At 35.4% G+C, this 21,286-nt stretch overlaps 2 protein-coding genes across 4 annotated transcripts; both read left to right on the top strand.

The window, feature by feature from the left end:
* Positions 1-600: 600 nt before the first annotated feature.
* Positions 601-15,380, top strand: LOC107020720 (probable protein S-acyltransferase 12). Of its 3 annotated transcripts, none has more exons than XR_001456958.2 (6): positions 601-1,064; positions 9,402-9,654; positions 10,213-10,432; positions 14,534-14,660; positions 14,741-14,826; positions 14,963-15,376. XR_001456958.2 is itself a non-coding variant. In XM_015221185.2 (6 exons), the coding sequence occupies exons 1-6, from the start codon at positions 876-878 to the stop codon at positions 15,143-15,145; spliced, it is 1,029 nt and encodes a 342-aa protein (XP_015076671.1). In that variant the 5' UTR covers positions 603-875; the 3' UTR covers positions 15,146-15,380. The 3 variants fall into 3 exon arrangements, 2 of the variants coding, with proteins under 2 accessions (XP_015076671.1, XP_015076672.1); XM_015221185.2 differs by having other exon boundaries at positions 603-1,064; positions 10,213-10,403; positions 14,963-15,380; XM_015221186.2 differs by having other exon boundaries at positions 605-1,064; positions 10,213-10,304; positions 14,963-15,145.
* A 1,019-nt stretch (positions 15,381-16,399) lies between these two features.
* LOC107020719 (CBL-interacting serine/threonine-protein kinase 9) lies at positions 16,400-20,926 on the top strand. Its single transcript, XM_015221184.2, has 15 exons — positions 16,400-16,694; positions 17,088-17,150; positions 17,451-17,522; positions 17,594-17,701; positions 17,795-17,875; positions 17,997-18,050; positions 18,365-18,490; positions 18,593-18,682; positions 19,048-19,170; positions 19,258-19,362; positions 19,625-19,741; positions 19,870-19,926; positions 20,087-20,161; positions 20,244-20,326; positions 20,408-20,926. Exons 1-15 carry the CDS (start codon positions 16,500-16,502, stop codon positions 20,412-20,414), a joined length of 1,356 nt encoding a protein of 451 aa, XP_015076670.1. The 5' UTR covers positions 16,400-16,499; the 3' UTR covers positions 20,415-20,926.
* The last annotated feature ends 360 nt before the right edge of the window (positions 20,927-21,286 follow it).

Genomic DNA, 21,286 nt, shown 5'->3' with positions numbered 1-21,286 from the left:
AACATGAATGGTTTCAGATAAGTTTTAATTCATCTAAGGAAAATGGAGAAATGAGTGGGAAATTAAGGAAATAGATGAAATTGTTTCTAAAGGGAAATGGAGAAAATGAGTGTGTAATGGTTTCAGTTGGAAATAGAGAAATGAGGGGGAAAATTAGGGATTAGAAATATTAGTCTACGTGAAAATGAATGAAATTGTGGTGTTTACGTGGCATGTCATGTGACATCCACATGACATTTAACAGTTTCAGTTAACAAAAAGGGTATTTTGACCCAATAGTATGTTGGGAATGATAGTTTTGAGCCGAAATATAATTTAAAGGTATATATGAGCTATTTCGAATAATTTAAAGGTACTTTTAAGTCTTTTTCGATAAAAAATCAAAATATTGCACCTCAAAAATTTAGTTAAGTTGGTATTCTTAATGATATGAAAATTAATTGAAATAGTTATTTGAGTGATCAATTTCATACTTAAAAATCGAATGATATTTTAAAAATCGAATAATATTTTACTGAGGGGCACTTATCTTTAATAAAATTTCAATTCATTTTTGATATTTTATACTAATCTTACGCGTGTTACTCACTCTATCTTTTATCCTTGGTTTTTTTTTTTCTCTTTCTCGCATACTTTTGAGTCAAAATTTTCTGTTTCACTGTTGTTAAGCAAAGACCGACATATATTGAACATTTTGCAAGTCTCTCGACGGCAGAACTCCGTGTTCCGGTGACCGGCCGGCGTTCTCATTCTGCCAGAATAAAAAATTCCGACGGAATATCGAGCTGGCTTCCCATATCTGGAGACGCTTCTTCCCAGCTCGATCCCGACGGACGCCCGGTCTACTTCTGCCTCGAAATACTCTCACTCCTGCAATGGATCTCAATCCATTCAGGCTGTGTTCTGGACTCAAAGTTATTGGCTATTTCATGATCCTCATCGTTTTTGCTATTGTCGTACTTTCGTATTATGCCGTCGTCGTTCTTATCTGGGCTCCTCGTCTCCTTGATGGTGGCTTCACTTCCTTCTTATCTTTCACAATTATTATCATCTTTCATATCCTTGTAAGTTCTCATTCTTTTGCCTTTTTCTAGTTTTTTTTTTTTTATCTCTATTCACTCAAAATGGAATCTGTTATGAACATATATTGTATAGGACCATTTCATAAGCAACACATTTTGCATTATTGTGTATTACTTACTAATAAAGAAGAAATTCGCCATGAATTGGAAGAAGAGAGAGAGCATGTAAAACAGTGGTAGATGAAGAAAGAACCAAAGAGTGAAGGAAAAAGGTTAAGTGAAGGGGATAGGGAAAAAGAGAGGTACAACAACATACCCAGTGAAAATCCACTATGAGGAGGCTAGAGTGTATGCAGACCTTACCACTACCTTTTGGAGGCTATTTCAGAAAGACCCTTGGTTCGAGTGCACCAAATCCAAGTACTATGAAAGAAGAAAACAGTGTAGAAAATGTAGCGATTAACATGTTGAACCAACAATATAGTGCAATAATCGCAACACAGTAAACATATGACGATGCGAGATATCAAAAGTAAGAATACAATTATACTAGGTGATCTCTGGTTCAAAAAGCCAAAGACTATGAATAGGCTAATGCAATGAGAGGTAAATAAATGAGAATTGAGATAGCAAAGGTGCTATTAGTTGTTCTTGCTCCTATCTCTAGCCCAAATTGGACACAACATTGAGATGAGAGTTAGAATGTTTATTTGATTGGTGTCAATTACGTAACTTGTATGACAGTATGTACTGCAGTGCTGTGTCGCTAAGAGAAAAGAGATCTTATAGCTTTTCATATTGTACTACTTCCTTCTTTCTGTGTCCATCTCAAATCAAACTAACATGACTTTGCTACTTGGACTATAGTTGCCAATGTTTACTCTTTGCTGTTAACAAGAACATGTTGGGGTGACAAAATTTGTTCTTTGCTATTTGGAAATAGTAGGAATAAACAAATTCTTAAAGTGGAGCAGCGAGACCATGTAACTTTTTGTGTTATCCTTTGCTTCAAATTGGATAACTCCCTTTGATTTTATTTTGTTTTGAAACTGGTAACATTTGTATTTCACATAGTACTTGGGTAGTACTGAAAAACCATATTTACAAAAGCAAAAAGGAAGTATTATCTATCCTAAAAACTGAACCAAATCTAAATGGATCCTAAAACATTTATGATTGACTCAGTTTCATTGGAGTATACATTTGTACACCAAAAGCAGAACAACAAAATACACTTAAGCTAAACTTCCTGCAGGTTGTTGTTCCTATTCTCAAAACATCTCTCGTTTCTCTCCCTCCATATAGTCCACCAAATACTAGCAGGGATCATCCGCCATCTTTCTCTGTTTGTAGCCCCAACTCCAGACATCTCCCAACCGAATAGAGTCTCATCAATCTTGCTAGGCATACACCAAGATATGCCTCTGAGATTAAGGAAAATCTGCCACAACAATGTAAGAAGAGATGTCTCATTGTCTCATTAGCCTTCCCACACAAGGAACATCTGTTGCATAGAGAGATTCCTCTCATGGCCACATTATCCAATGTCAAAACTGCTTCCTTAGCTAGTAGCCATGTAAAGCATGCCACTTTGTGTGGCACTTTGATCCTCCAGATTTGCTTCCAAGGCCATTTGAAGTCTTGAATGCCACCGATACTTATCTGTTTGTATCCTTCTTTCACCTTGTAACTACCTTTGTTGTGCCCCTGCCACCATAAATAATCCTCGCCTGTTTGTGTACCTTGAAAACTCTCCAGAACCTTAAACAATTCAAGTATTCTGGGAATTTCCTAGTCATTCAGATTTCTTCTGAAAATCAGATCCCAGCCTTGTTGTGTATACATTTCAGCGACAATCTTCTTCTGTTGGTGTTGAGCCAGTGTAAAGATGTCGGGGAAATGATCTTTGAGGCTCATACAACCATTTATCAAACCAGAAACTGGTTTTTCTGCCATTTTGTACCTTCACAGTTGACTGATTACTAAGAAAGGGCCAAAATATCGGATGGATTTCCAAAGGCTAATCCCATAGGGGTATTTACCTCGTTGGTTACCCATTTATTTAGCTCCTCATACTTGTTGTTGATCACCCTATACCATAGTACTTGGTCCTCCTGATGGTACCTCCATAACCATTTCACCTTAAGAGCTTTGCTATGGTTTTTGAGATTCTTGATACTCAATCCATCTTGCATCTTACTTATGATGATGTTCTTCCACTTGACTAAGTGAAAGCCTTTTCTTTTCTTATTTCCTTGCCACAAGAAGTTTCTTCTAATTTTGTCCAACCCCTGAACTACTGACTGGGGAATATAGAAGATAGATAGCATATATGTAGGGAGAGCATCCGGAATAGAGTTTATCAGTGTTAAGCTACCTCCCAAGGAGAGGTATTGTGATCTCCGTCTGGCTAGTGTCTTTTCTTATTTCTCCACTATTGGGTTCCAAATGTCTATGGCTCCAAACTTTGCCCCCAAAGGCATGCTCAAGTATACTGATGGCAGAGTACCTATCACTCCTCCCAAGGTTTGTGAGAGGTGTTCCATATTCGGAACCACATTAATTGGATACAAATGACTCTTGTTCCAGTTTATATGTATTCCAGATATGGCTTCAAGTTTGCTAATATATGTTTCCTTTGGTTTTGTATAATATGAGGTAGAAGTTTCTTAAAAAAGAATGTGAACATTATTTTTTCTTGATACTGCACAAAGTGTGTTGGATTTTGAATGGAAATAATTGAAGAAGATGAGTTAAACACAACTTCATGCATTGGTAAAGTAGAGGAAGGTCATGCCTAATTATTGACAAATGTAGATAAAGTTATAAGCCAGAAGGCAAAAGGTTCAAAGATTTTAGGAGGAGAAATGGATGGAGAGATTCATTGGGCTAAGTTTACCATGAAGATGGGAGTATATTTTTCTACCAACCACTAATAGAATTGGAGGAATCATAATTCTATGAGATAACTATTTGGTGTGGTGATAGCTAGCTTGAGTTTTGAGAAACCTTCGATAGTATGATGGCAAAGACTCAAATCAGTTACTTACTTCTTAGGAAGACTGATAGAGGTTTACGCAAGGACAACAACAAAAATAACATACCTAGTGTAATCCCTCAAGTGAATATGGGAAGGGCAGTTTGTACGTAGCTTTACCCCTATTTTGCGAAGGTAGAAAGGTTGTTTTGATAAGCCCTCAACTCTAGAAGTTTATGTAAAGACCTAAGTTGCGCGGACTCTTCATTATTGCAGGCGAACCTGTCTCGACACGACTCTGGTGCGGGTGCGGGTGCGGGTGCGGGGTGTGTGTCGGATTCGGTCAATCCAATCCGGACACTTTGACCGAAGCGAGAAAAGATTGGGGAAGAAAAAATCAATTTCCGACGACGTAAAGAGTACAAAGCTTGAAAAAGTACAGAGAAGAGAGAAGAGAAGAAGAGAAGAAGAGAAAATCAGTTTTCGGCGATAACGCCAGCGACAACGCCGGAAAGTTGAGAACTACAAAGAACTGAAAAGAGAAGAAGAAGAGTTATTTTCTTGAAAGTTGAAACAAGTAAAAGAAATATGTATTTTTCTTGAAAGTTGAAACAAGTAAAAAGAAATATACATAGCCTTTTTTTAATCTTTCTTGAAAAGTACGTGCTCTTTACTTTTTCTTGAAAAGGTACATTGACTTTTCTTAAATAAGTACATGGTCTGCAGGGAGCCAGAGAATTTTTTATTTTTTTTTTAAAAAATAAGTGTATTTTTATTTAGTACTTAGTATATATATATTAAAGTGTGTTAGTACTCTAACGTATACTCAAGTGTATTACATAAAATGGGATGAATGAAGTAATAAAATTCATACCATTAAATTATACTACAAGTTATATTAAAATTTCCTTTTTAAATAGAGATTCTATTGGAAACAACTTTTTTACCTTATATAGATAAAAGATAAGATATTTATACATTTTACATCTACAAATTTCATTGTAAAATTATATTAAATATATTTATTATTTTGTTAAAATTTTAAATATATTTTTATTATTTTGTTAAAGTTTCAAATTTTAACACGTAATGTATAAATTTTAAATCCACGCAGACTAGATGTTATAAGCTATAAGATTAAGAAGTAGAATATCTTCATAACTATATTTTTATAATATTGAAATTTTTTAGCCGTATCCTCGCACCCGTATCCATACTCGGATTCGCACCCACGAATCTTAAAATTTGGATTTCGCCGAATCCGACTCTCGGATTCGCATCCATCTCGGATACCCGCACCCGAGTTCGAGCAACTTAGGTAAAGACTATAAAGTCATTTCTCTTGGTAATAGATCTAGGGATTAGAAGAAAGAGGAAAGGAGACTTTGTATGACCAACCAAGGATTAGGTGAGGGGCCTGACTAAGGATAAAATTCAGGAGTTAGGAGAGAAGTTGATGACTATGGGGGCTTGGGAAATTGCGGGGGATGCAAATAGTTTGTGGACTACCGACTACGACAATTAATTGTATTAGGGCAACAACTTGAGGGGCGTTAGCGGTCTCGAAGGGTAATTTTGGTGGTCACAGGAGGAGGTTGGTGGTGGAATGGATAGGCCCAAGGGAAAGTGGAAGCCGAGAAGATCGCTTACATTAAATTAGTGGAAACCGTTCATCTTTTAGGGAGATTGTTGGAGCAATACATGGATGGGGAAAAAGATTTATGTATGGTGTTCATTGACCTAAAAAAGACCTACAACAAAGTCTTAAGGGAGGTTTTTTGCGGAGATGCATGAAGTCTAGAGGTGTACTTGTGGCATACATTAGAGTGATCAAAAACATATATGACGGAGCCAAAACCTGAGTGAGAACACTGGGAGGAGACCCGAAACACTTCCCATCGAGGTGATCAACTATTAGCGTGTTTTTACTTTTCATGATGATGGATAAGTTGCCACAACAAATTTTAAGAGAGGTACCATGGTGTATGTTATTGCAAATGACATAGTATTAATAGACGAGACACGCAACAATGTTGACAAATGACAATAGCTTGGTGGTTTGGAGATAGTTAGGTTTAGTAGTACTAAAACAAGTACTTGGAGTGTATGTTCAGTGACGCAACAATGAGAAGGGTGTGTATGTGAGGACTGGTACACAAGTTATCCCCAAGAGAGTGAGTTTCAAGTATCATGGGTCAATATTCCTAGGTGGGTCGATAATCCTAGGGAATAAGAAGATTGACGATGATGTCACATATCATGTTGGATTGAGGTGGATGAAAAAGAGACTTGCATTTGATATTCTATGTGATAAAAATGTGTCACCAAACTCAAGAGTAAGTTTTATAGAGTGTTTATTACATCGACTATGTTGTATGGGATAGATTATTGATCATGAAACTCACTCATCCAGAAAATGGAAGAGACGGAAATAAAGGATGTGTAGATGAATGTGTGCATATTAGGAGAGACAATATTAGGAACGAGGATATACTGGGCAAGGTTCGCCCCTGGTGAGGACAAGATGGTTTGAGTATGCAAAGAGAAGTGCAGATACCTAGTGAGGAGGTGCAGAGGTGTCAGTGACAGTCCTAAGAGAGGTAGAGATAGATCGAGGAATAGTTAAAGAGAGGTGATTAGATAGGACATGACACACTTTCAGCTAATTGATGATGTAATCCTAAATAGAGTGCATGGATGTTGAAGATTAGGGTGGAAGATTTGTAGGTAATCAGATGATTTTTCCTTTTTCTTTGGCAGAGCATAGAGCACCTTATTCTTTCAATTTTACTGTTCTACATTACCTTGATTCTTTCAATTTTTTAGTTCAGTAGTTTTTCTTTTACTTTGGTTATCTTTTCTTTTTTGCATTTGATATTTTTCTTTTCCTTAATAGTCTCTTCATATCTTTCTTTTCTCTTTTATTTTCCAAACCTGTTTTGCAAATCGCTTTTCTTATAGCCGAGGGTCTATCAGAGTCTCTTTGCCCCACAAAGGTAGGGGTAAGATCTTAGTACACCCCACCTTCCCAAGACTACACTTGTGGGACCACATTCGATTATAATTGATGTAATGATGGTGGTTGTATAAGCCTATTGTATTTGATTTTCACTCAATCTGTGCTGTTCTCTCGTATATTGTTTATTATTTTTCAATAATTTCTTGGGTGCATTAAAATGCAAGAAATGAATAAACAGACTTGTTTTGAGCCCTTTCTAATAGAGGACTATCACTATACCTTGGGTGGTGACTTTAATGCCTATAGATTCTTATGAGAAAAAATTGGGGATATAGTCCAGCTATATAAAAGATATCTGATAGTTTTCCCAGCATATGGAGTCAATTGACCCTCCTTTATTTGCAGTTATATTTCAATAAATGAGATGCCTGCCTCTTGGCTGGATAATACCCCTCCAGACTAGTAGTTTCAGGAGCCTTCTGGTACAGTTACAACCGGTGAAGCACCTAAGCATCTAGCTCAGTGTAAAGCCAAAATGATTGGAATATCTGTTCTAGGAGGGCCTGTAATGACTGGGAAATTGAATGTTTGTCCTCACTGCTGAAGGAATAGATGAGGTAAAAAAACCATGGAATAATTAGATGCTACATTGAGGACTCAGAAAAGTGATGCAATTTTATAGTTAAATCATGCTGTAATTCCCTAACTGCCTCAAGTAGTATCAATGAAAAGAATCGTGGAAGTTGATTGGAAAACCAAAGTTGCTAGTAAGGTTGGTCGCTTTAGTAGGATAGGTGCTGGTAGTGCTTCTTTGACACAGAATAATCTATGGAAAAGAGGGTTTTAACTATGCAATTGGTGTTATCAAGGTCAGCAGTAATTTGAGCATACTAACATTTTTTCCCACTTCCCCTATGTCTTTCAGTTAAGAAGACTCTCTCTAAGCATATATGGGATGAATAGGTCATGTCTAGAAGAATATGTTAAGAGAATTAATTTGAAATAGGTTTGGAAGTTCTATCTTCTGAGAGCACAATAATTCTTTTGGTGTTGTGTGGGAAGGAAGACTAACAGGAGATAAAGAAGATATGAATCACAGTTCTAGACTGTCTTTTGGGAAAATAATCAAAGGTGTCCTGAAGGTTAAATGGGTTCTGTATATAGCTTGAAGTACAAGAGTCTGTATGTAATTGCTATGTGGTAGAACCTCAAAATATATCTTGAGAAGGTTAAGATTTTTATATACAGAGCACAAATATATGCGAAAAATTTACATAACTCAGTTCCTTTATATAGATCTTTTGTACCTATCTAGTTGTAACATAGTGCTGGTTGGCTATTACCAAAACTTTTGCTAGTTATGTGAAAAGGTAGTAATAATCTATGACATCCGAATTCGCGGAGAAGAAATACTTTATCTGTTTGTCATATATTGAAGACGTCAATCAAGACAAGTTTTTAAAATTTATCAACCTAGACAAATTTGAAAGGCAGTTCCTGTAAAGGAAATGGATTGAAGGATATACTTGGAACAGTTACCATTGAGTGGATTTGAGCTTTTCTTCCTACAAGTTGTAAAGGAAGGGTATAGATCAAGTAGAGATTGGAAGATTATGCAATATGCAATTTTAGCAGTCAAGGGTTGGAAATATTTTAGCAAGCACTTTGGTCCTTAGATTTTAATCTCATGCCAGTTGTGATTAGCTTAGATATTACTAACTAGACAAAATCTTGCGTATCATTTGCAAAAATAGTGACCACACGCAAGCATGAGGTAGACTTCCTTAACGTACCTGCTCAAGTGTCAGAATATGTGGAGAGAAGTTTGAAACTATATTCCATACTGCTCAAAGAGAGAATGATATAGCAAGGTCTAGATACTTAGCATACTTACTAAACCCTGAAACATTCAACAGCTTCAGTGAGCTATCTATAGTGTGCTTGTGTTCATGCCTTTGAGCCTTCCCATCCAATTCACAGATCTCTGAACCTGCAGTCTGTAGTATGCAAGTACTCGACAAAGCTTTGCTGAGCTGTTCTGGCTCCTTAATAACATCCTTGATGTTATATTAACCAGATTCAACATCATCAAACATCAAACTCTACTTTGCCTGTTGTGCTCGGATGGCTCATTAATAAACATGACTCCTGGAAGATCCTTATTTGTTCAGAGACTGCCCTTATGCTGTGCTCGTAAAATTCATGAATGATAATATATGACTCAGACATTTCCCTATTGTGTAGAAACTGCACTTTTCTTATCTGTGATATGGCTGGTGTTGCAGGTAATTCACGCATTTCGAACATGAGATGCAATTGTTAAAATTGCACATTCACAAGAAGAATGCCCTAGAGGAGGCATCATTTAATTTGGAGGATTGTTTCCTTCAGTTCAGTATTTGGGTTTAACAAGCCTAATATAAAATTGTAATTCATCTTGCAGCTTGTAATGCTAATGTGGAGCTATATTAAGGTAGTAATTCAGGATCCTGGTTCTGTCCCTGAAAACTGGAAACTAGTATCGGAGCAGAACATAGAGGAGGGCAACTCAGTTGCTTTATCTGATTATGCATCAATCGAGAACCCTACTCCAACATTATCAACTGAACAGATAGAAAGAAGACAGTCTCAGTCTAGAGGCTATTGCAGTAAATGCCAAAACGGCAAGCCACCACGTTGTCATCACTGTTCTGTTTGTACGTGCTAGACTGATTAACTGTTTGCTTATTCCCAAACTCTGATTGTACAGATAGAGTTTTCCTTTGTCCCTCAGCGGAACTATAGGTGATAAAATGGGTAAATGGATTGTAATGAGTTATATGATTCTTCAGACATGCTCATTTGTAGCCCACATATTTTAACTGTTTTGTCCATTTTCCACCTCTAGCCCAAAGGAATAGCATGTCTTGGAGTGCTACACCCTAGGATCTTTATCTTAATCCTTATCTGGCATGTTTGGTGTGAGATGAGAGGTTTACTTTCGTATTCATTTCTCTTTTCTATTGTCTTTAGACATTTCTCCTGTCAAAGTATGGTCGATTTGGGTATGCATATTTTCCCATGAATTCGCATGCACGGTGATTTCGATTTCGCTGTACCATATCTTAGAAGTGTCGCCTTATTATTTACATCATTTTATCCCCAAGACCTTTTGTTCTATGGCTATCGTGGCATGTCTCAGTTTGCAGTAGTTAGGAACTTATATGACCAAAAACTAATATCTGCTGAACTGAAAATTCTATTTTGTCTTGTAGGTCAAAGATGTGTTCTTAAGATGGATCACCACTGCATATGGGTTGTCAATTGTGTCGGAGCTCGCAACTACAAGTTTTTTCTCCTTTTTGTGGTATGGAGTTGGCTTTGGAACATTTTGCTTAGTTTTGTAATGCTTTTTGCAGAAAAATCTAGAAGAAACACACCTGCAGTCTTCTTGCCTGTGAATGAGGTCCTGAACATGTTCATATCCTAAATATGGTGAATCTATAGCGGTCTTTTTCTTGCTTCTATTATTTGGTCGTCGTTATAGTTATGCCATTCATTAAAAGGTCGTTAAAGTAATCTTAGATAGAAAGTTGATGCAAGTTCGAATCACCTTGTTATGTCCATTTTGGGATTTTCTGTTTCCTCTACATGTTTTTGCCTACTGAAATTTTGGTGACTGAAATCGACTTTAAGACCTTTTTCATTAATTTGGTGTGAAAAAGTTATGCTGCTTTCTTTAACAGCTCTCTTGATTTTTGATAAATGCATGACAATTTTGAATTTTTTTTTTTGATAAAAGCATGAGGATTGAAGTTTTATTATAAGGCAACTGTCTTAAATTATCTGTCCTGACAAATCAAATCAGTAAGTAGTAAGTATAAACAAGCCAACTTATGTCACTCAATCAACTGTGATTCCCCATTTTGGAGTTGTCATATGACTCCCTATATCTATTCTTCTCATTAGGGGCCAGTCCTTTTCAATACTTGCAAATAGTTTGTCTTTTAAGGTAGATTAAGTCTTCTCTAAAGATCTGGTTTCATTAATTTCACACATTCCAATAAAAAGCAGAGTTTTACTAAATTTCACACCTTCCCAGTAAAAAGTATAGGTTCACTAAATCTCAAGCATTTGCAATTACTGAAGTTCAATTTTCTTGCTAGACCAAAAAGCTTTGGTGAACAAATGGTCTAACTCTTAGTGTAGGAGCAACAATAATTTATCGTTAATCTCAAGTTCATTTCACATATATAGCTCCTTTTTTCCTTTTGAGTGCTGTTCTTAGGGGCAATCATTTCTAGAGATTATAGATGTTTTAAGTTAATTTCCTTCCATTGAATTTTAGATTCACTTTGTCCACTTTTTAGTACCTTAAACATTATCAACTATAATGGTGCATTTGTATGTCTAAGAAGAAGCCAAATCATCTGAAATGACTTCTACTTTTATTTTGTGCTATTTGCATCCTCTATCTGATTTAAGCATTCTAATCAAGTCCAATCATGAATGATCACACATTTAACTTAACGTTGATAATTTACAACTCTTAACTGGAGGATACTTTGAGCCTTACTGTCCCAAATTCACACTCATATAACATTGTCTGCATAGGACTTCTCAATTTCAACCATTTCTGCTTTTAATTTATGAGTATCCATTACATTCTCCGAGAAGATAGGGTGCGGATGCTTGAATTATCTGCATTTTGATACCATAATCACATTAGCTCACTTCTTCCTTTATTCTTATATGGGGACTAAACTTGGAGGTTGCAGCACATATATTATGTCATACTTTAGTTATCTTAAATCCTAGTTTTCTAGGGATGCTTCTCCACAGTTACAACATTTTATTGACTTTTCAAATAGCATGGACTAAGAAATTTTTCCCTGTGTGCTATTGGTTAGGTCATCCATAAATAAAGTTGGCAAGTAGGAAATTAAGGAAATCTCTGATGTATAACCACAGTTATAAGAAACTCCTCTTGTATTTGTTTCCACTATTCTCAACTAGTGACCACTTCTATATAAATACTCTTTATTGCATTCATTTATTTGATATGCTTTTCTTTTTACTGAAGCACCAACCAGATGATTAGACTTTGATGCTTTACCACCTGCTATTTCCGAGTCTATGTATATCACGAATATCCTTCTATTTGAATTTTCATCAATATTTTTGATAAAAAATATGGTATCTGAGTAGGTATAAGCCAAATTTGCTCTTTATCCTTGCAATGTGTCTAAGCTTATGCTCTATCATTCGTCCAAAAAATTTCTAAAACACCTAAAGTTAATAACGCGAGAGTTTGCACACATTTGAATATCTCTTTTATTCTTTCTATTTTGGGACAAAGACAAGACTTTTTCCGCTCATTGAAATCTTTTCATTCTTTAATTCAAGACTTCGGTTAATTTCTTAGCTATGCTTCCACAACCACCTCCAATGAATTTCTAGACCTCTATAAGGATCAGATTTGAGCCATAGGTTTTTTTTTCCGCTTTCATATTCTTTATGATGATTTTGCTTCAATATACTCAATTTTGGTCATACTAGCTCATACTGCTTTATACATTTTTCCCTTATTGCCCTAGCTTCTGATACAACTCGTGTAAGACTTGTCTTCTTTTGTCTTTTAGCGTCTTAGCCCTCTTGTACTCTTTAAAGAACTCTCCATCTTCAAGGCTGGGAACTGCACTTTAATTTTTTTGCTCTAACTGTTACTCAGATTCATTGTTCTTCCACCAAGTTCTTGTGGTAATGTTCATATGTCTCAAGACGTAGCTAGAACTTCACTTGCTATTTTCTTATGTCAACTTGTCATTTCCACCGAGTATTTGAATTATCTTCTTTGTCTCTTGCTTCCTCTTTCAATAGCTTGTCTTTAAATGCTATTTCATTCGTACCTCTTATTCTCCACCACCGATTTCTCAATGGTGTGTAGCTTCTTTCCTTTTTCCTTATGCTTGTTTACTTCACATCTAGAAGTATTAGTCTCTGTGGGGGTGGTTTGTGCTTTTCTTGATGTATTATATAGTCTTACATGTAATACTATCACTTTTTCTGACAAGGATGAATTTAGTTTCTCTTCGGGTACCTCCAATTGTTAATCGTTATCAAGTGTGATTCCCTCTTTATAGAGTTAATGCAGTTCAAACGAATGAACAAGGAAACCTCTAAAATATTATTCCTTCAATCCTTATGTGACACTTTCTTTTTAGTCAACCTCAAGAGGAATGACACCTTTTTATATTTAGGAACAATTTGATTTTAAACTCTATTTTACCTTGGTGAGTGGTGACATGATTTTATGGTCTCATAAATGTCATGACATGTTCTAAAGACTGCATGTTGCTTTTATTTCTTTCTCAAACGCCTGGGCGTAGTCAAACAGCTTCATCTAAAATGAGACGGAGGGAGTATGTTTTTCTTCATTTCTAGTGTCATAGGCAGATCTGCCATGTGTTTGCAAAAACATCAGTGTATTCAGCCACATGTCTATTTAGATCTTGATACTGATCTGGATTCTTTGAAACAAAGTATTTCATGTTTTCTTAGAATTGTTTTAGTTTTTCATTATATGCACACATGATGTTGATTGTCTCATATTCTTGCACTAACCTTGACGGGATAGTCCTGTCATCCGTTTTCTTTACTTGTTTCTCAACCATCATAATTTATAGATATATTGATTAATATCTATTATTATCTTGGTAAAGCATTAAAAAATGCATCCAAGGTTATTACAAATACTTTGTTCCAATTTATGTGTCATAGTTTGAATTGCCACAAAGTTTAAGAAGCAAAAGAAGTCTCTTAAAACATGTGGTCTTAGAAATGCCATAACATTTTTGTGGCTATCAAACTTTTGGACTTCTGGTCTTTAGTATACCATAACATTCATGTGGTTATGAGGCTTCTCATTAAGGGAACAATGGAAGTGTAAGGTAAATTGTTTCAAATTTTGAGTTGTCAATTCTTTTTGGAACGTACTTAAAAAGGAAAACGTGTCATATAAATTAGAATGGAGGGAGTAGTATCAAATGAAAAGCATAAGGATATTATGACCTCTAAATATTAGAGGAATGGAGTCGAGCAATGGAAGCGAAACAACACTCTTGGTTTTCCTTTCTTCTTCTTATCTATGCTATGGCTTTGAGTTCTATGGTTAAGGAATTGCTAGGAATTGTTTGTAAGTTTCAATTATCACACAAGAACCCACTAGTTTCTTCCAAAGTTCATATTTTACCCTTGATATTGTGTATTGTCCTCCTGGTATTTCCTTTCTGGACATGTCTCAAAACTCAGAGACACGTGTGTCTGAAATTTAATAAATTATAATGACGTGGCAGACTCATATTCTCATTTGTTTGTGTTGGATTTGGATACAAGCGAGCTCGTGTCTGTCACTCATTTGTGTTGGACCTGAATTAGTCTCAGATGATCCTCCTAATTCAAAATTTCTCTTCCTACTTCTTCCGAGAATGAATCTTCGATGATATAATGTTTGGTTTCTGTGCTTCTAAGGACTCTCCCATACATGTAATATGTAATGTTTCCTTTCGTGTTCATGTCTCACAAGTATCTTTGCAGGTGTACACATTTTTGATAACTACGTTGGACACTCTGGTACTGCTGCCCAGTTTTATAAAATTCTTTCGGCAATCCAAGAATCAGTCATTATTACCAGGCAATATTGCAGTCATTTTTCTAGTCTTCGGTAAACAGCGCCTACTATCCTAGTGACTTAGTCTTGATTGTTAGATTCCCTTGTTTCTTACCGATTTGTCCTTGATGCAGTTTTGAATTTAGCCTTTTCACTCAGTCTTCTCTGCTTTGTAATTATGCATGCATCTCTGCTCTCAAGCAACACCACTTCAGTGGAGGTATGTCAAACCTTGATATTATTGTTCATTATATGTCAATTTTAATGCTTCTCCTTCAACTCGCGGAATGATAAGGAAAACAAACATACATGTTCTCCCTTGAATCGTTATCACATTGTTTTCTGTCGTCTTTTAGGTTTATGAGAAGAAAAAATCCCCGCAGTGGAGGTATGACATGGGCTGGAAAAGGAATTTTGAACAGGTTTTTGGCGCAAATAAGGTGTTATGGTTCTTTCCGTTGTTCTCAAAGAAAGATATGGAGAGCATACCGGCACTACATGGAATGGAATTCCCAACGCGTTCAGATGTTGTAGACTGAGTCGTTATATAGGGACGTATATATAACTTTGTATCATTACCTCAGACAATGCAACAGCAGATGCTAGAGTAGGCAGTTTCCTATTCACCATCAATTGATTGATTGATATTTTCAGATTTACATTAGGAGCATGTTGGTTGTACTTATTTATCTTATATGTGTAAATGTTCTGTAACATAAATTCTGAAATATGTCTTTATATGAAAGCTTAATTTGTTGTTGGTAACATCTGAAATGGTGTAACGACTGCCCAGCTGTCTTTGACATGGATCTGGTGAAATTGAATTCTTCGGAAACTCCTGTATGATGTCGAATCAGGAACGTATGAACAATTATATATAGAGAGTATCAAGAAATGTTTGGATCATAGTTTCTATTACTATAAATTGAATTCTAATCTCGTGATCTAGAATCATGAAAGAATGAAACTTGCCATGTTGTTAATATAACAAACCAAAAAAAGTGTTCTTAAGTTCAGAACCAATGCTGCAGCAAGTGCAACCGCTAGTAAAACCTGTTTTTGATAATTAATTTTCGGTTGCAAATCTTATTTTTCTAAAATAAACGGCATTCACTATCAACATTAAAAATCTTTAAAAACATTTAATATTATTGTGAAAATTATCAAAATAACTTCTCGATTCAATACAATAATCTATTTCACATGATTCAAAAATAATTTTGACCCTTTTCTGTCTTATTAATGATTTTGACATTGAAAAACATTTCACTGGTTCCAACAATACAACATGCTTCTTCTGATCTAATATAAATGAATTATTGGTATGCGGACACATTCCTTAAGAAAGATATTTAGAAACATCAATTGAACAATAGTTTGTCAACATTATCCTTTTATTTTTTCTCAAACTCTTCTTAAAAGTAGAATAATCATTATTTGAGATTTAAAAATAGCTGAAAACTCCACTAAAATGAGGGATGATTTATAAAAAAAAAGTAATATTTTCTTGAACTTTGTAAAATTCATTCATTATAAATCATAAAAGAAAGAACATCAACAATTCGTTTGTACTTTATATTAAGTGGTTTTTCGAGAATTCAACATAATTAAGAAAAAAAATTAGTTAATTTCAATATAAGGATATAATCGAGAAAAAAATTATTTTATTTTTACTAGAATTACACTTATTTTGGAACGGACGAGAGTAGTAGATTTGCCACTCATTTTTTGGAAAGCTTAGCCATGAAATTGTGGAGAAAGTCTCGCATATTATTCTCTTCTTTTCATCCAATTATTAAAATACAAGCAATCTAACTCGTAAGGATTTTTTCGTTTCCTCTTATCACATTCGGTTTCCAGGTAATAGGGATATCTGCAAGAACTCATACGATAATGAGTAGCTCAACGTCAACGTCATCGCCATTTAGTCGTAGTAGGACACGTTTAGGAAAATATGAATTAGGCAAGACATTAGGTGAGGGAAGTTTTGCTAAGGTCAAGTATGCCAAAAATATACAAACAGGTGAAAATGTAGCCATCAAAATCATCAATCGTGATCGCGTCCTACGACAAAACATTATGGAACAGGTACCTCCCTTGCCCTGTCCTGTCCTGTCCTGTCCTGTCATGTATTTTGTACACACATTTTGCATCCAGGGCCACATGTAGGCTATTGCGTAGCGTTGGCTCAAACGTTGTATATATATATATATGTATATATATATATGTTATGAAATTCAATAAAAATGTAAAAAAATTAAATTTAGAATTCAGTTACTAGCATTTGAGATTGTTGTGAAGTCAAAAGTTTTATGATGTGTAATTGAACTAGTTAGCACATAAGTAACTGTAAAAATGTACATTGTCATGTTGTTTTTTGTTCTGAATGAAAGATGTTAGATGATGAATTTCTGTTGCAAATTTCTTTTGATTTCGAAAGGAAGGGCGATTTTGTGATCTATGATGTACTTTGATTGATAGATTAAAAGAGAAATATCAACGATGAAGTTGATCAGACATCCAAATGTCGTAAGGATCTTTGAGGTATGTCGTAAACATACAATTTATTTGAGCATTTCTCATTTCCATGTCAAGTTATGGCGATTGAACAAGCATACACATGATTTTTGCTTCCATTTTTTCTAAGTTTTGAAGTTACACGTGCTTATCGTCTTGAGTGCTTCATATCTTTGTTATAACAACAACAACACATCCAATGTAATCTCATAAAATGGGGTTTGGGGAGGGTAGACTATACACAAACCTTATCCTTATCTCGTAGAGGGTAGAATATTGCTTCATATATTTGTAATTCTCTTTCGTCTAACTCTGGTTACATATTAGGTTATGGCTAGTAAGACGAAGATCTATATTGTCCTCGAGTATGTACATGGAGGAGAGCTCTTTGATGAAATTGTAAGTTCATTTTTATTAAGTTTGCGCTTGTATTGCAACGAGAATGTCCTTATAAATAAGATATATTACAGGCTAGACATGGAAGACTCAAAGAAGACGAAGCTAGAAGATACTTTCAACAGCTTATTAATGCCGTTGATTACTGTCATAGTAGAGGTGTTTTCCATCGAGACTTGAAGGTTTCTGACCCTTGATCGCATTCTTTTAGATACCAAAGTTTTTTTTTCCTTCACGATTTGGCTAGTATTAATTTTGAGTTATGCGATTTGTAGCCTGAGAATCTATTGCTGGATTCATTTGGTACTCTGAAAGTTTCAGACTTCGGATTGAGTGCACTTTCCAAGCAAGTTCGAGTAAGTATTCTGTATGATTGAAAGAGGTTAAAGAGTATATAAAGAGCTATTCACTCTGTCCCTCACTTCAATCGTATTCACTTTTTAGTATTATTGATGGAATACTCTCAACGTTATTCAGGACGATGGACTGCTTCATACTGCTTGTGGCACACCAAACTATGTCGCGCCTGAGGTAACAACAACCTTAAGAATAGTTATTACTAGTTACTCCCTCCGTTTCAATTTGTTTGTCTTACTTTCCTTTTCAGTGCGTTTCAAAAAAGAATGTCTTTTTCCTTTGTTGGCTAACTCTTTGATCCTAACTTCCGACATGTGATGTTTAAGACTGCAAGATTAAAGGACATTTTGGCGTTTGAGATCACACAAATCATAAGGCTTATTTATTTTCTTAACTGTGTGACAAGTCAAAACCAGATAAACAAATTGAAACAGAGGGAGTAGTTGTATCTTACTGTTTGCTGTCTTTAACAAGAAGTGTTGTATCAGGTGCTAACTGACAAAGGCTATGATGGTACAACAACTGATGTCTGGTCCTGTGGAGTCATTCTCTTTGTTCTAATGGCTGGATACTTACCTTTTGATGAACCAAACCTAAATGCTCTATACCGAAAAGTAATTTCTGAAAGTTTCAAATGATCAGTGATGTTTCTGGAATTCTTCGTTCGTTTATTTTCAGAATGTTATTTGAATAATTTTGCATGTAATTGCTGTCAGATCCTTAAGGCTACTTTTTCACTTCCACCATGGTTGTCCTCCAGCTCAAAGAATCTGATCCAACGTATTCTTGACCCGAATCCACTCACAGTAAGTCCCTTTTATCTTTGCTTAATTTACTGTCTAGAATGAGTTATTGACATGATACATAAACAGACGGTTTCAACTGGCAGTAAACACTCCAACTTTGAGTATGCGCATCTAGACACACCTCAACTCGTCTCCATTGTGTTAGTTGAACACTCCGACTTACAGAATGATTATCTAGACACCTCGAGAATTTATGTGTCACTTCAACAATGGGTGTCCACGAGACATAGTGGGGACGAGTTGGAGTGTTTAGTTGTCAGTTGAGACTAAGTTGAAGTGTGTTGATGTGCAATCCTCTCCAGTTGAGGCCAAGTTTGAGTGTCTATTTATGTTTACGATGAGTGATTTCTGATCTTTTGTTTTAGAGGATCACTATTCCAGAGATACTCGAAGATGAATGGTTCAAGAAAGATTACAAGCCGCCTCCTTTTGAGCAAGACGAAGATGTCAATCTTGATGACATTGATGCCATATTCAATGGCTCGGAGGTAAGTCACATTTTCAACTATGTTTATAATCTGTATCGAGAACCAAACATCGTGTGTCAAATGATACGCTTATTTTATGTTTTGCAGGATCATCTCGTTACAGAAAGAAAGGAAAAACCTGCTTCTGTCAATGCATTCGAGCTCATTTCAAGGTCAAAAAGTTTCAACCTAGAAAATTTGTTCGAAAAACAGGTGAGTACCTTACATATTACTAGCTAGACACTTGTTAACACCCTGACAGACATATCTACGGTATATGATCTTTCAAATTCCGTTATATCTAAGAATAGTTAAGACTGAGAAAGTTGCACAACACAGTAAGGATGTCATTTTGTTTGATCTTCTAGTACGTTACTTAGACATAATCTAACTTTACCATACATGAAATGTGTCGAAAAAGTGCTTATTCCTCTGCTAATTGCATTTTCTAATAGTATGAATTGGTAAAATATAGGCCCTTGTCAAGAGAGAAACACAATTTACTTCGCGGTCGCCTGCTAATGAGATTATCTCCAAAATTGAGGAAACTGCAAGACCATTGGGATTCAGTGTCCAGAAGAAAAATTACAAGGTCACTAACACCTTGCATCTTTTAGTTTGGATTTGACTGATATCAGTTGACTCTAGTGTAAATTTGACTGTATTACGAAGGAAGGATTTGAACGTCTTAAAAAAATTTCGTATCCTTGACTATTCCAGATGAAGTTACAAGGCGACAGGACCGGAAGGAAAGGCCACCTTGCTGTAGCAACAGAGGTGATTACTTAGTTCGTTTATGTTGATTCTCCCACATCAGTTAGTGATGATCACGACTTGAGCAATCCTCATCTCTTGAGCTCGACTTACTTTTATCACGACTTCATATTCCACCTCTCATCAATGTTGTACATTGTTGTATGTATACTTGTTGCCTCAGGTGTTTGAAGTAGCACCCTCAGTGCATTTGGTTGAGCTCCGAAAAACTGGTGGTGATACATTAGAGTTTCATAAGGCACGTTACGTTCTAGTTTATATTCATCGTTTCATCATGACATCTGAATTCTCTTCTAATAAGTGAACCTTAAAATTTGCAGTTTTACAAGAACTTCTCTTCAGGATTAAAAGATATCGTCTGGACAACAGAACAAACAACCGAACAACCCTCTGAAGAAAAAGGGTATCTCTTGTGCATTGCTTCATTCATGAATGTTAGTTACATGTTTTGGTAATGTATTCATAATCAATGGTGCTTGTACAGGTCTTAACAAGTGGTGGTTATTGCAACGAGAGTTTACACGAATAGAGATACATTGTAGATTTATCGATAATCCATTGTTTCTCTATCTGAATTTTGATCCATATACGCAGTATAATAGTGAGATATGTTGACACAAAGGCGGATATGTTGACACAAAGGAGGGCAAATGTGTGTACAGTTTCAATGCACAAGAACCCCTAAGATCATACTAACAAGATCTCAAACGTCTGGAGTTTCTTTTTTTATATTATATGGATGATTTGATCCGCGAAGATCATCATATCCTTTTCCCAAATTGTGTGTATATGTCAATATGTTGTAGATAAATTCTTTAGTTTATTTTCATATGTCCTTAGATGTTCCTAAGTTTGTGTAAACAAATAAAGATTGGCATCTTTTAGGATTGTTTGTATAGAAGTTCTCTAATCCCATTGTAAAGCCTTTTCATAACCTTCATATTCCCTCTGTTTCATTTTACGTGAAGATGTAATTTTTTATTTTTATAAAAATCATTAGCTATATTGACTTGTGATAATTTTCGTATAAGTAAAAAAAATAATTATAAATGAATCTATGCACATGTGATTTTTTGTTGTCTTCTCTAGTTCCTTAACAATTGAGGATAGGATACAAAAAAAGACAAGGACAAAATATATCATGTGTAAATGGTTGAGAGAGTTGCCTTATTAGAGTAACTTTTTTTTTGCCTGCATTCAGAGTCCATGTTAGATTCTGATTTAATTATTTGGATCCCGTATTACATGGCCTATTTAAAGTTGATGTTTTCAATAGAATTTTCTCTATATTCAAAATTTAAATTCGAGATATCTAATTAAGAATGAAATAGTCTCACCACTGTACGAACCATCATGTTAGTCC

Source organism: Solanum pennellii, chromosome 5 (genome assembly GCF_001406875.1).
Source record: "Solanum pennellii chromosome 5, SPENNV200".
Lineage (NCBI taxonomy): Eukaryota > Viridiplantae > Streptophyta > Magnoliopsida > Solanales > Solanaceae > Solanum > Solanum pennellii.
Note: the sequence above shows the minus strand (reverse complement) of the source record. Positions and strands in the feature narration are given on the sequence as shown.